Raw genomic sequence first — 16,357 nt, 5'->3', positions numbered from 1 at the left:
GTTCTGTTATTGGTTGTTGTTCGGAGTGTGGCTTCATTGTTTTCAGCTGTCAGCGCTTAGCGCTGTTTATGCTTGATATATACCACACGCCTCCCAGTACACTGCGCAGAGTATTACATTAGATTAGTTAAGTTATGTTCCTTGATAGATATAGTTATATAGTTAGTTTCACGTTAGATCAGTTCATTTAGTCCACGCTGGTTTTTCCGCTCCCAGTTCATAGTCATAGTTCATGTTTCTTGTTTTGTGTCTTGACACTGTTTTCTGTGACCCTGACTTTGATTCTTGCTTTACCCCATTTATGCCTGTTTGCCGATCGCCCGACCGTTTGCCTGTCTTGACTACGTTTTGGATTACTATTTGGATTTGCCTGCCTTTGTATCTTTTAATAAATATTTTTCCTGCACCTGCTTCCGTACTCAACTCCCTTACGTCTTGGGAATTGACAGGATGTTCATCTGGGGTTCTTTATTGTTCTTTATATCTTGACAAGAACTGTGAACTGGGGCTGCTATTTGCAAAGGGTGCTTGTACCCTGCAGATCGCCACTTGTGGCTATAGTTTGGGGTCCATGCACTGAAGTTGCTGGAACTGTGTTATTTATGTTAGGATTTTTATTTGTATGTTTAATCATATTAAGTACGAAGTGCTGGACCCATGTTTTAATTCTTTCTTCTTCTTCTTCTTCTTCTTCTTCTTCTTCTTCTTCTTCTTCTTCTTCTTCTTCTTCTTTTTCAACATTGAAGATATAAGTCAATCAATTTTAAGGAAGTGGAGCTGGGGGTACTCAAACAGCTGTAATTCATCAGTGGTTATACTGTGTCTTCTGCTACTATTGGCACCCTTGGTAAATATGAGCAAAGAAGGCTGTGAAAAATTGTTTATTGTTTAACCTTTTGATCTTTTGTTAAAAAAATTCACAAAAAGACTCTGCTCTTATGGATGTCAAACAATTGCAAACAAAACACAGCTTTATCAAAAATATCTTTGTTAAATATAGGTGTGCAAAAATATCTCTGGTGTTTATTGTTATGAAAGGCTAAAGGAATTTAGGCTATGTGGTACCTCATATTTATACCCCTGTGAAACAAGAAGTGTTGGTTGAACAATTTCCTGTTCCTTGTTACCCATGTGTATTAAATTTTTTTAAATATCAATAGGAAAATCCTTCAAATATATTTTGCTCATATGAATTCATAGGGGTGCCAATAATTGTTGCACACGTATATTTAACATCGATATTTTTTGATAAACCTGTGTTTTGTTTGAAATTGTTTGATATCCATGACAGCATTTTTTTTTAAACAAAAGATCAAAAGATTAAACAATAAAGACAATTTTTCCATAGCCTTCTTTGCTCATATTTACCAAGGTTGACAATATTAGTGGAGGGCACTGTGTGTATTTTAATTAAACTTGAAATACAGGTGCAGGGCAAAAGTATTTTTGAGCTAAAGATTTGATGTGCTGTATTGTTCTGCTAATCTGTGTCTGAATTTTTTAATCATCATTTAATTACTTGAAAAACATGGCTGCCAATCACATTTCAGCAGGCACTTCACACAAGTAGCATTGAGCTATCACCACAAAAGTAATAATTATGTTCTTTTATTCTAATTGTTTATACATTGCATCTTTTTGTGTGCAACACATCTGAGTTACGCATGTAACCCTGTTCCATGAGAGGGAATGAGACGTTGCGTGAGCTTCACGCTGTGGGAAGTGCCCTCATGCATGACCGGTATCTGAAACTTGTGTAACATCATGCTGTGAGGCAGGCCACCATACTCACCTTCTGTGCCTCTCTCGCACTAGCGCCGGCCCGGGCTCCACTCATGGATGCCTAGGCGAACTCGACACAATGGGAAAGGAACTGGCTGAATGTTGCTGTATGTCGATCTCACTCTCCAGGTGTGCTTGGTAGACCTGCAACACTGCCATTATATGCAGTGACCCACAAGCGAGACCCACTGCTGCATAGGCCTTGCACACCAACACCAAGATGGCCTTACATGGCTTGGATGGCAAAGCCAGCCCCACTAAATTACCTGCAGTTGGAGAGAGGTAGCTTGCCAGCCCCTCCTCCACCTTTGGTATAGCTAAATAGCCATGCCGTTCATTCCACATGATGGTTGAATAATCCTACATCACGGGGTATAAAATATGGATTATATATGGTTTTCCCCAGAAGCGTGATATTTCGTCATGCACTTCTGGAACAAAGGGGAGTTTATTGCAGTGTGAGGGAGATTTTTTTCACTGGGGAGAAAAAAACTCATCCAGCATTCGTAATCACCACGCAGTTCTTTATATGCTTGAGAGCTGCTCTCAATTTTGGGCACACTGTTCTCTCTCTGAGTCAGGGACGAAATTTTTTAAAAATCCGGTGGAGAGCTGGAAGACAGAAGACAGAGCAAGAGATAGAACAGCGCTCAATCGAGAGTGAGCCGTGAGCAGAGCTGCCTAATTATAAGGCCTTCACAATGCGCATGGTCAGACACTGCCCTGGCATGCTCCAACCTAGACACTTCACACAGAAAGTGTGTCAGTCTCCCACCCCATTATGAAACGGGTGCAAGGCATAACACACTTCCTGAATTCTCTCTTACTTATACTTTTCTCTCTTTTTTTAAAGGGACAAAACCCTTTTAAGTCTCTCAGGACACACAAACAAGAACTTGAAAAATTTATTATGCATAGTATGAATTGTTTAAAACCTACATTTAGTAAAACCCAAAGGTTATGAAAAGTTATACCACAGTGTGGTTGAATGCTTAAATGTAATTGGTCAGAAGATGTACATTATTTTCCTATCACAGTATTTCTCGAGCAGTATCTCTGGTGATAACATGAAGAATGTTATGTTATTAGGTTATATTAATTCTCTCATTCTAATACATTATTGTTTCTATAGTAATAACTCATACAGTGAACTCGTCAACATTTTTTTCATTAAATATATTTCCAATGAGGCTATTCACATGAAATTTTCATCAGACATCAGTAGTAACTCAAGAAATCCGGAAATATAAAGAATTTACAACATTAAAGTCTATAAATAAAGTTATGTGTAATAATATTAATTTCCTAATAATAATCCACTTGGTTGTAAGCGTAACAGTTAAAGTTTCCCTGAATGAGAAGGCTGCTGAGTGACTGTTTATTGCAGCTATAATGTAGGTTGAGAACAGGAAGTAACTCTCGAAAGTGCATTTTAAAGGCTGGTTACCCTCAGAGGTGAAAATAATCTAGACTCTTGATACTCTCGATTCCCTGGAAGATGCTGAGTGTTCTTGAAGTAAGAAATTTGATTATTGACAAACAGGAAGTTGGCCATTCCGAGGAACTGTTGTTGTGTTTTGTTTTTTTGTTTTTTTTTTGCTTCTACTCTAACAAATGTTGTCCAGTAACCATGATATATGTTTGTTTATTTATTTATTTATTTATTTATTTATTTTTTACGTGTAATGAACAGTTCATTCATCATGCACAAACAAATTTGACAGCAAAGTAACCACACTTGATGGGAGGGCATATCTTTTGTGGGTGCTTAGTTTGAGCAAATATATTATAAACAGCCTCAACAACAATTGGCCAGTAAGGCAAGATAATGCTATGCTTTCTGTGTGCCTCCTAACAGAGGGTCTCCGCTATGCTGAGAGTTGGGACTTTGAGGTGTCACCTTCCTCATTTCTGCAGTTTGATCTGAGCATGGGCTGCAGTAAGGACGTGACATCAACCCACAGTGTCCACCTGGAGTTCTCCACTGACTGTGGACACCACTGGACATTGGTTACACCTGAGTGTGTACCACCTGCTATTGGATGTGCCAGATATACTCAGAGCTCCATCTATAGTACTCCCCAGTATTCCCAGTGGAGGAGGGTCACTGTTTATTTGCCCAGTGCTGCCAAGTATGCCATATGCACGTGTCTTAACATGTCAAAATATGTACATGTATTTTTGATTCTGTTTTGTTTACTCATCTTAAACAGAATATAAAATCCAAAAAGTTGTTTAAAGACTGCATTTCTATACCTGATTAAATAATTAGGTTTTATATTTGTTGTGATGTAGTTCTCCTAGAACAAGGTTTCGCTGGATCCAGCCTCAAGTAACCCCTGGAGCAAATAGCTGGGGTCTGGACAATGTGCTACTTGCATCTGGCTGTCCCTGGATGTGCTCAGGGCATGGCCTGTGTGACAATGGACGCTGCATGTATTTGGCTCCAACTATCTAGCTCTAACAAACACATACACACATGGGGATTAACTTCAAAAGCAGTGGATGTTGTTGTATCTCAGTCTGTTTCTCTCTGTTCAACCAACAGATGTGACAGAGATTATGGTGGGGTTCACTGTGTGCCCATGGCTCCTCTGCCCTTTGTACTTAGGGAAGACTTCAATGAGAATCTGGATCCAGAGATTTGGCCTGAGATGTATGGAGCAGAACTTGGCATGTTGAGTGGAGAGCCTCTTAAATCAGGGACTGCTCTCATCTTTAAAGGGGTAAGCAATTCATGTACTCTGTCCTCTGCTGATCTATGACCAACCTCTTAAAGCATTTAAGTCCACATGGCTCCTGGGATGCTATACATTTCTTTGGACAAAATTACAAATACATCTTTAAAAATCTGTGATTTAATAAAATATGGTAATATAGTAATAATGTTAAGTAATTGTAACTTGTCCTTGTACCTGTCTTTGTATTCAGGAAGGATTGCGCATGCTGGTTTCACAGGATCTTGACTGCACAAGCACACTACACATGCAGTTTTCATTTAAATTTATCACTAAGGGTAAATGTCTGGATAATTGTATGATTGCCATGTGGGATAGTACTTACTTACTATTGTGTTGTGTTTGAATATGTTTATTATGTTGGTGAACTCTCAGGAACCCCAGAGCGTTCTCACTCCGTGTTGCTGCAGTATTCAGTGAATGGAGGGATTATCTGGTTACTGTTGCATGAGTTCTACTTTCCTTCCTCCACTGACACTCTCTTTCTGCATCTGCCACTGCCTCCAAGTGCTCAGACTAATGCTACACGCTTCAGACTGTGGCAGCCTTACAATAATGGTGAGAATAGACTATACCTAGTTACTAATTTGCACACCATATATCTGTTTACAAGTAATGTTCCATAATGTTTACAAAAAAAATAGAACTATGCATTTAATGTTGATTTGACAGAGACAACATACTGTATAGAATCCCCCCGACACACACACACACACACACACACACACACACACACACACACACACACACACTTATTATGGGTTAAACACAAAAGCTGCATAGGCACCCTATTGGAATGGTTTTCATCTTATTATTAGGAGGTCAAGTCAGGTTTTTTTTTTATTTTTCCCACAAACAAAGTTATTTTCTCCCAACCAAAAAAGTCTCAAGAACCAATTACTCCACTCCATTTTTTATTTACATAATATGAAAAATCTACTTTTATTAACTCTTCCTAGTATTTTCACCTATTTTCACATAATTAGTGTTCAAATACTCATCAGGAAATAGGTGTCCATCTCACTTTCCCTAAACATAGGAACTAAAGCAATATGCTTACTAACATCACAACCAGCAGGACTTACAGACAAGGTGCCACAATACGTAAGCTCTAGCACAGGTGATGACCCATGAACAGGTAAAGGAAGTGCAGGTGCAGGAGACACAGGTGCAGGAGTTGCAGGTGAACTCTAACTCAAGCTCCTTCAGCTTTATCTCCTTCTTAGTTTCCAACGGGACCTTTATTGGAAAGTGATCATAGATTCCGTAGACCAAACGAAAGATTGTTATTTCTGGTATTTGTGGTAATAGACCTGGTTAGGTTTGCTAACACATTATGGTCGACGGACGGTGTGGGTTTCTTTGTGAGGTGAGATTTTGAATACCAGAAAGATCATATCGTACATGTGGCATTGATGTTGTAGTTCCGCTGAGACCCCTGATGGACATATTTACAGCACGGGTGCGATATGTAGAGAATATCCTGGTAGGCATGCAGGGGTGATGGTGGCTCGGAGAGGAGGAAGTGCATTTATAGAAGTTAGCCACCATATAACTGTCACGTATTTACGTAATGGAGATTAGGACGGATGCATGTGCAGTTAAAGAGTTTTATTAAAGGAAATAAAGGCAGACAAATCCAAATCAGTAATCCAAAGCGTGGTCCAAAAACATGCAAAACGTCAGGCGACCGGCAAACAGGCATAAATAGGGCGAGACAATAATCAAAGTCAAGAACCGAGAAAAGAGGTCAGATAACATGAAACGAAACAAGAAACAATGAACAAATATTTGGTATGAGATAAACTCAATACTATGCAAAGTGTTTGAGCAGTCTCTTATATACTGTGGTATGAGTGTGTGTGAGATTGGAAACAGGTGTGTGTCATTAGAATTCCGGAGAAGGTGAAAGTGTGTGTGTGTGGGAAGTGTAGTCCATGTAGTCATGTTTGTAGGCCACTGTGCAGGATGGTAAATGTAGTCACTAGTTTGCTGTAACATGACAATAATGAAGCATCGAAGTCACAGGATGACAGATGATCCAAGCAAATGTAGTCCATGAGAGCAGCTCAGCGATCTTCACTTCATAACTTCCCCACCTGAAGGCCCAGGACAGTAGATCTCTGGGGAAGAGAAAATGGTGAGCAGCGGCGAAGAGACAGAGAACCCTTGTATCAGCCTTAGAGAAGCTTCTGTCTTGAAAGGTATCTCTTTTGTTGGCCCTGACATCTCTCAAACAAGTAGGAGTTCTGCAATCTCTCTCTCTGTTTCCCCTTCCTGCCTTGACTGTGCCTCTGGATCAGTCAAGGCCTTCCTATATCCTAGGTCAGAGGTAGAGCGGTTGCTGGTCTGCTTTGCCAGTGACAGTAGAGGTGATGCTGTGCCAAAGCAGCGCATCTCTAATTGGATAGTGGAAGCAATCTCTATCGCTTAAGAGGCGAATGGTCTCACTATGCCTCTGGGCATAAAGGCTCATTCCACTAGAAGGGTCACCTCCTCGAAAGATTTTTTCTGTAAGGGGTACCCTTACAGAATGTGTGCTGCGACAGGGTGGTCTGCACTAATTTCTTAAGTTCTTCCACACCACCACATTGCTACACTCCCTCCACTGGCTTCCTGTAGCTGCCCACATCAGATTAAAAACACTGATTCTTGCCTGCAAAGCCAAAAAAATGGACCAGCATGCACCTACAATAAAGCACTTATCACATCTCGCACTGCACCACACCCCCTCTAATACTCTGGTGCTGCTCAACTGCTCCCACCATTTCTCCAGGTACAAGGAAGGCATGTATCTATAATCTTCTCTGTTCTGGCACCTAGGTGGTAGAATGAAGTTCCCCTAGATGTCCAAACAGCTGAGTCACTGGCAGTTTTTTGAAAAACCACTAAAGACTTATTATGTAGTACTTACAGTAGCACTTTATTTTAAAAAAAAAAAATCCTTTGTCTGTTTCTTACTGTGCCCAAAGTAAGTATTTGCCCAAACCCCGATTTCTTCTGTTTTGTGTATATCTTATACTAAATAGTTTTAGATATTAAAACAACATAAAACAAAGGCAACCAATATGTTACGAAACAGGACTTGGAGACAGGAAGTAAGCGCAGGAGAGCAGTCTTTATTGTGCCACTTAAATAAACACATGAGGAGGCAGGGAACCAGATCGAAACATAAAACTCTAACTCAAGCAAAGAGCGTGAAACTTAACTCAAACAGTTCTCCTTTAACTATAAACAAGACAGGAAACAATCCTATAACAATGGCAGGAACACATCTAACTAGAGCATACACACTTCATTTAACTAAAGTATGAACATCTCATTTAACTAAAGCATGAACATCTCATTTAACCAGAACGGGAACATCTCATTTAACCAGAACGGGAACATCTCATTTAACCAGAACGGGAACATCTCATTTAACAAGAGCAGGAACATCTCATTTAACTATAGGCATAAGCACTCTTATCTAGGGCATGGCATCAACATTCTTATCTATGACAGGACTTAAACTTTCTTGACTACGACAGGATACAAACACTCAGCTAGGACAGGGTTTAAACTAAGTAACAGGAAAACAGACAGAGCATGGCAACATCACAACCTGGCATCAATATATATTCCGTCGTCTTCTCTTTTAGTCCATCTCCTCTTTACTTTACTTGGCTTGGCATTACGTTACGGTATTTCATCACTTTAACACTTTAATGCTGCACGATGTGCGCAGCACCGCAAGGGGTTTAAGTAAACAGTCTCTTGATCGCCACAGCTGGCAACACTTAACCCATCTTTAGTGTCCATGTGCACTTCAATCATGTGCACGTGCACGTTCTCAAGCTGCTCGTGCACGTTGTCGCCAGAGCACCATCTTCCGGCGGTACCGTAACACAATACAGTAAACACACAATGCATTTTTTATTATTTTTTTATTGAAGCAAAATAAAGTTATCAAACATATATCACAGTGTGAAAATTGTCCCCTTAACTTCAAATCAGTTTGTGCCACCTTTAGCAGCAATAACTGAAACCAACCCGTGACCCTGAAAAGGATAAAGCGGTATAGAAAATGGATGGATGGAACTGCAACCAAATGCTTCTGACTTTTGGAAGACCCCTGTCTTCTAAACAGTTCCACTTTTGACTCATCATTCCACAGAACATTCTCCAAAAAGGTTTGAGGATCATCAAGTGTGTTTTGGCAAAATTCACACAAGCCATAATGTTTGTCTGGGTTAGCAGTCGTTTTTGCCTTGCCACTTTTCCATGGATGCCATTTTTGCCCAGGAACTTTCTGATAATGCAGTCATGAACAGTGACCTTTATTGACGCAAGAGCGGTCCTTTGATGTTGTCGCTGGCTCTTTTGTGACTTTCGGGGTGAGTAGTTGCTGTGCTCTTGGAGGAATTTTGGAAGGTTGGCCACTTCTTGGAGGGTTCACTATTGTGCCAAGTTTTTTCCATTTGGAGATAATGGCTCTCACTGTGGTCCTTTGGAGTCCCAGAGTCTTTGAAATAGCTTTGTAAAACTTCCCAGACTGATGTATTTCAATTGCCTTCTTCCTCATCATATCTGAGATTTCTTTCAATTTTGGCATGGTGTGTTACTGGATAAGACTGGGTTACTAGGTATGAACCAACTTCATGCTGTTGAAAAAGTTCTATTTAAGTGTTGATTTGATTGAGCAGGGTTTGCAGTAAAGAGGTTAGGTTACGGCTAGTCCAGCTGAACACCAGTATGGATGCATTAATAACTACAGGGGCAAATACAGTTGGTATTAGATAAGTTTTTTGCTTCACTAAATAACATGATCATTTAAAAACTGTATTTTTTGTTTGCCTTTGTTTTATCTTAGATTTTGCATTAATTTCTGAAACAATTTAGTATGAGATATACACAAAAACAGAAGAAATTAGGACTTTCAAATACTTTTTTCACACCACTGTATATTACCATATTACCTCACTGACAGGAAAACTATTACAACCACAGAGAACTCTGTTTCCCAGGACATATCGTGGCCTAAAAATATGTCTGCTAGGGACTACACTTCCAACAGTGGACTCTGTCACATTCACCTGATTACTAATCACCCACAACTGAGAACAACAGGAGAACGAGACTGGCGTCTGGCAGTCACAGCTCAAGGCCAGTGGGTGGGCGAGCACTGAAAGCATTTTGCTAATCTTGAGATGCAGGTTAACATACTCACGCAAGCCCTCTCCACCATGGCACCCCCATTGGCCCACTAGCTAGCTGCTAGCTCGCTTATCCTACAACTGTACATGTATGCAGGTGAGACCATGCTCTGCAAAGGCTTCTTATTACAGTGTTCCATGTATTTCACCAGTAATTGAACATTTTCAGTGCAGATACAATAAACATGAGGTAAAATAAATATGCAGCCTAATCGTAAATAAATGTAAGACTATCCCAAATATTCTCATTTCAAGCAAAACAAGACTGCATCTTCACAAAAAAATAACAAAAGTGCCTGTTGGGCAGGGAATGCATGGGAGAGGACTCTGGTGGACTGATCACATTGGGCTTTGAGTTTGTTTCATTTTGCGTGCCCTTACCTCAGACTGCTGTGGATATGTTTGCTAAAAAGATCTGTGCTTTCTCTCATAGTATCGTTTCATGCTGGCACTTTTTGTTACGATTTCCTCTTGTGCTAAGCGCTGGAGCATGCAGCGCACTCTGGGTTTCAGTGACACTGACTTTGTTTACTTCTGACACATGTGTTTTGTTGTGATTTATGTCCTCTCTCCACCCCTGTATTGTCACTGGTTGTTTCCCGTATGTCTCATTAGTCTCAGCTGTTTTGTGTTTCACCCTTGTTTATGTTCTGTATTTAAACCCCTCGTGTCTCTTTGTTCGTTGTGAAGTATTACATGAATTTTCTGTGTATCAAGCCTTTGTTTATAGTTTCATTTCTCATAGTTTTGATCCTGTTCTTGTCGTGGAAAACAATCTTTTCAGGCTAAGTCCAAAAACTTCGGAGACAGAGGGTTAGTAGATGTTAAAAAGTAATTAAACTTTATTGAAACAATAAAGTGAGACAGTATGCAGAAAGTCTAAATTATGCAAACACACAAAGCCCTTTTTATACTTTTCTTTACAGTGTACTCATTGTAGGCTGGGTTTTTCCTTTCCTCATTAAAAACAGACCAATCTTTTTTGCCACAATTAATTATTCATGTCTATATGTTATCTTAAGTTTGTGGAGCATGCACAGTTAGTTGTTTTTCTTGAAAAGGTTTTATGAGGACAAGGTTTCCTTTTTTACAAAAAGGTTTCATTCAGACAGAGTCCTGACCTTGACCAACACTCCCTTCTTAGGCCTCAATGAGCTTTTGTCTGTTTATATCTGTTGTCCCTAGCCGAAACCTACCTCCCTTCCTAAGGCCTTATCCTAACTCATTAATTGGTATCTGGCCTCAAAGTTATTTGCTTCTGTGGAGGAAGATTCAGGCTGGTACAGAAAAAACAATTATTGTTCAGTATACACTGAATTCATCTAACTCAATACACACTTAGAATATAACTTGATGAAACATTGTTCTGTGGATTTAGATTATGCTTCTAAATATTGATTATACATATAGATTATGCTTGTTAACTAATATTGATCATTCGATTATGCTGAAGTAATAATTCTAAATGTTCGTCATACATATTGATTACACTTTATTAGCATATCCAAATGTTAGTTACACATATTGATTACACTTCATAGATATTTTCTATATTCTTTACCTTGTTCTTCGATTCTGTTTTGCCTCATTTATGCCCATTTGCCAATCGCCTGACCTTTGCCTGTTCATGAACACGTCTACGTTTCACGGTCTGGATTTGTCTGCCTGTCTCTCATATAATAAAGCTCTTATCTGCATTTGCATCCATCCGTATTTATGAAGCTCGCTTTGGTTACCATGTTTGCTGCGCACCTCTGAGGTTGGGTGGTTCAAATCCTGCCTCTGCCCTGTGTGTGTGGAATTTGCATGTTCTTCATGGTACTCTGGTTTCCTCCCCCATTCCGAAGATATGCGTTTTAGTTTGATTGGCATTTCCAAATTGTCCATAGTGTGTGAATGTATGTGCAATTGTGCCCTGTAATGAGTTGGCACCCTGTCCAGGGTGTCCCCTGCCTTGTTCCCTGAGTTAACTGGGATAGGCTTCAGGCTCCCTCATGATCCTGTCTAGTATATGCAGTATGGAAAATGGATGGATGGATATATGGGAATGCCCCTGTGCTCATGGCTGCAGTTATATTTGGAGCTCAGAAGCAATGGAAACCATAGTACCCATAGGAAAAACATGCAGACTCTTGGAGACAATGCAAAACTACACATATAACTCAAAGAAAAGCACCCATAGAGGTACAAATGCTCTGTATGAAGGACTGGCTCAAGATCATCCTACAAATTTCTCCAAACCTTATAATCATTACAAGAACAGGTTCATTCAGTGCTGTTATTGTCTGCAGAATTCAGCAAGTTCTATTGCTGGTATACTTTTGAAATTTATGTTATTGTTTTGTGTTACAAATTTAAATTAATGTTAAAAAAGTAGTAAAAGACAATAAGGTTAAGCTCAAAATATCACATGGTCATAGATTATTCAATTTTGGACATTTATTTTATGACAATTATTTATTTCATAGGCAAAAAGGAAGAGGTATGGGTCATTGATGATCTCATCATTGATGGCCACCCTTTGAACAATGTTCCAGTTCTATCAGAGAGTTTTGAAAGTAAGCCTCAGGAGTCAAACTGGCTGTTCTACCCAGGGGGCAAGATTGACCACTACTGTCTTTACCAGAAAGCAAGACTGTAAGTATCCCATGAGATAGTGTCAAGTTTGTACAATTTTGGAAAAAAGTTTGTTTATAGTTTGGTAATAACTGTTCACTCTATGTACAGAGAGGACGACTCAGCCTTGGTATTTATGTCTAGTGAACTGGGAGAACATTCCATCACCACTAGAGATATTGATGTGAATGAGAACACAATTATTCAATTTGAGGTATAATTCACAGGTTAAGATTTACAAGCTTGAAGCATTTAACAAATGGGTTCTTTCTCAATTATCATCATACTAATTGACTCTTATTACCACACAAGTTTTTTTGCAGTCTCTCAGTGTTTGTTAAATATTATAAATTATCATATTATGATCAACAGATTAACGTGGGCTGTACATCAATAAGCTCTTCATTAAATTCTGTCCATCTGGAGTTCTCCCACGACTTTGGGGCCACTTGGAACCTTTTAGTTCCTTTATGCACAGGTGGTTCAATACCGAACACTCGTTGCTCAATTGAACTTCACCCAGCCAGCATCTACTACCCTGGCACCCTTCGGGGCTGGAGGAGGGAGGTGATTCAATTTGAAAAACTGCATCTATGTGGGTGAGTAAAAAAAAACTGAGAAAAAAAGCAGTCTCCTGTTTGTATGCTACAACAGGGTCTAGCAGTGTACCACTCACTATCTTGCAGATCTGTGCGGTTTCGTTGGTACCAGGGGTTCTATTTGGTTGGCATGGCACCTCCAACCTGGGCCCTGGATAATGTTTACATCGGTCCTCTGTGTCAAGATATGTGCAGTGGCCATGGGACATGTGTGAAGGGCACTCACTGTAACTGTGACCCTGGTTATTCTGGCCCAAACTGCTCTGTTCCAGATGTGCCAAATCCAGACTTCCTTAAAGAAGACTTTGAAGGTATAGGAGAATGCACATTTGCACAAAATGTCAAGCATTTCACCAGTGTAACTCAGAAACAATTAGACACTTTCAGTTTTAGTGTGATTGATTGGATTGCTGATAAGCTGATAAGCATCAAGATTAGTATGATTGTTGATTTCAGAACACTTTTATTTAGTTAAATAAAACTCTGGTTAAATAAAAAAAATATATTTTTAGAAAAATATTACAGTGGGTAGAACTGGACTGTTTTTCTTTATTGTCAAAGATGATACTTCAGAAGCTGAGAATTTCAAAGTGTTGAGTGGAGGAAAGCCCTCTCGGAAATGTGGTATCATGGCCAGTGGAAACCACCTGTTCTTCAACGAGGATGGATTACGCATGTTGGAAACCATAGACATGGATCTGTCTAATGCCAGGTAACTAGTGCAAAGATATATGGTAGTATTCACTACCAGAGTAGAATTGAAGACACTTAGGATTGTAGGTGCACACCTTTATTGCACACCTTTATTAAAGTACTTTTACAGCAACTGGAAGTAAGTAAGATGAGTATATCCATCAAAAGGACTTTGTTCACTCTCTGAGTTCAGTGGGTAGCCTACATGGACCATAAAAGAGAAATAATATGGCTGATTTTAATGACTGGTCATTTCAGCTTGCATTTCCAGTGCTTGCTGTATAAACAGAACTATCTCTCTACAAGAAGAATAAGTACTCATGGAAAATGTGGAAGTAATGTGCAAGATTGTATTAAAAAAATTCCCATTTGCTATGCAATATACAATGGTGAGAAGAAGTTTCTACATTATTTGCTGATAAAATGTTGACTGATCTCAAACAAACTATTATTATGACTTGGATGAAGATCAGGGCAAATTTTATGTTCAAATAATATACAAATGCACATCTTTTCAAGAGGATCACAAACTTTTTATGCAACTATAAATTAATAATAACAAGGACAAAAATATACCAGCTAACACTGGGATCTCGTAGCTAAAAGATGATAAAAATATACAAACGATAAAAGGATAAAAATATACCAGTTAATACTAGGATCCTATAGCTAAAAGATGTCATAAAGGAAGAGGCTGTATAAACTGTGTATGTATAGTGGGGGAAATAAGTATTGGATGTGTCAACATTTATTTCAGTAAATATATTTCCAATGAGGCTATTCACATTAATATTTTTTTTAAGTTGTCATTGTCACAGAGAAAACAAAAGGCAATGCACTCCACTGCTCACGCTCACCCCATCAAAGCTTGTTTAAAATTTGCTACAACTCATTTGGACAAGCATACAGTATGAAATACTGGGAGAGTGTAGTCTAGTCAGATGAGCGCAAAATTGAACTTTTTGGCTGTCATACTACACACCATGTTTGGAGAAGATATGGCACTGCACATCACCCTTAATACACTATACCAACAGTAAAGTTTGGAGGTGGAAGCATCATGGTGTGGGGCTATTTTTCATTGTATGGTACTGGCAGACTTCATATAATTGAAGGAACAATGAATGGAGCCCTTTACCAGGAGATTCTTGAGAAGAATCTGCTGCCATCCACCAGAATGATGAAGATGAGACATGGGTGAACCTTCCAGCAGGACAATGATCCAAAGCATACAGCATAAAGGAAATTCTCAGTTGGTTTCAGAGAAGATAAAAAATCAAGGTGTTAGAATGGCCCAGTCAATCACTTGACTTGAATCCAATTGAACAAGATTTAAAAACAATATGTTTAGAAGAATGGGCCAGAATCACACCTGAATATTGCGGCTGATTAATTTATTCATACATGAAGCATCTTGAAGTTGTCATTAAAGGCTTCTCCACTAAGTATTAAATAAATTTCAGTTAGGATGCTCAATACTTTTTTCCTGTGTCACTCCACTTTATTACACATAACTTTATTTATGGACTTTAACGTTTGGATTTCTTTATATGTGTGGTTTTCTTGAGTTAATACTGATGTCTGGAGAAAATTTCATTTGAATAGCTTCATTGGAAATATATTTACAGAAAAAAATTTAACATGTCCAATGCTTATGTCCCTCACTGTATGTAATTTTGCAAGAAAAAAAAGTTATAGATATAAAAAAAACTATCCTGCAAGCCGGTCAAGCATGAAACAAAAATGTGAGGGGTGTACTCACTTTTGTGAGATACTGTGTGTATATATATATATATATATAAAAACATTGCCATTTGTTATAGTATCATGGTAATACTATCATGGTGAAGGAGCTTCCTAAAGTTCTCAGGGACAACCTTCAAATGGAAAAAAAAAATACAGAGCAAAAAGAACTTTTTGCAGTGTTTGGCTTTTTCCATTTGAATGTTGTCTGAATGCTTCATTTTCAAATTTTTAAACATATTTTTGTTTATTGTTTTGTTTGTGTCAAATTTAATTATACATTCAGGCATTAGGTGTGTCAACATGAAGTAGATACGTACATGCATTAGAAGTCAGCAAAACAATTTTTAAAAGTGCACAAATACTTATTTCCTCTTACTATATATACAGCATACATTGTCAGTTTTAATGGGTCAAAGAAGGTTCTTGAACTCTTTTAATCTGATTTGTACACAGGTTTGTACAGTTCTTTTTGCGTCTGGGTTGTGGAAAAGCTTCCCCTGATCCACGTTCCCAGCCTGTGCTGCTCCAGTTCTCTGTGAACGGAGGGTTATCCTGGAACCTGCTACAGAAATTCTTCTACACTAATAGTAGTAATCAGGCTGAGCTTGTTGCCCTAGAGATCCCACTGCGAGCCCGCACCACTGAAACACGCCTACGGTGGTGGCAGCCATCTGAAAATGGATACTTTCACACTCCCTGGGTCATTGATAAGGTGATTTCAACCCAATATAAAGCACTTGTCTGTTAAGATCTTCATTCATTTTGGGGGTGTTAGGTTAATTATATTAGTCTTTTGGTCATACATAAATTGCCTCACCTTTTTTCTCATAACATCTGAATATTATCTCACTACATATCTCTTGTTGAACAGATAAAACAGCTTTTAAATGAAATACATTCTAATCAACATTAATGGAAGCATTATGATAGAAATCAACTGTAGTGAAAATACCTGGTATCACCTTACATTCATCATTTTGTTTGTGTG

The 16,357-nt window shown here is 38.8% G+C and overlaps 1 protein-coding gene across 1 annotated transcript in view; it reads left to right on the top strand.

Annotated features, from left to right (window-relative positions):
• Nucleotides 1-16,357, top strand: part of reln (reelin) — a 610,589-nt gene that overhangs the window by 414,002 nt on the left and 180,230 nt on the right. Inside the window, exons 34-44 of the mRNA XM_053678020.1 lie at nt 3,641-3,914; nt 4,078-4,218; nt 4,331-4,508; nt 4,714-4,798; nt 4,896-5,078; nt 12,184-12,352; nt 12,443-12,545; nt 12,704-12,930; nt 13,018-13,241; nt 13,492-13,642; nt 15,823-16,081. Coding sequence (XP_053533995.1) covers nt 3,641-3,914; nt 4,078-4,218; nt 4,331-4,508; nt 4,714-4,798; nt 4,896-5,078; nt 12,184-12,352; nt 12,443-12,545; nt 12,704-12,930; nt 13,018-13,241; nt 13,492-13,642; nt 15,823-16,081 — 1,994 coding nt within the window. The remainder of the gene's footprint in view (nt 1-3,640; nt 3,915-4,077; nt 4,219-4,330; nt 4,509-4,713; nt 4,799-4,895; nt 5,079-12,183; nt 12,353-12,442; nt 12,546-12,703; nt 12,931-13,017; nt 13,242-13,491; nt 13,643-15,822; nt 16,082-16,357) is intronic.

This window comes from Ictalurus punctatus, chromosome 4 (genome assembly GCF_001660625.3).
Source record: "Ictalurus punctatus breed USDA103 chromosome 4, Coco_2.0, whole genome shotgun sequence".
NCBI classification, from domain to species: domain Eukaryota; kingdom Metazoa; phylum Chordata; class Actinopteri; order Siluriformes; family Ictaluridae; genus Ictalurus; species Ictalurus punctatus.
Note: the sequence above shows the minus strand (reverse complement) of the source record. Positions and strands in the feature narration are given on the sequence as shown.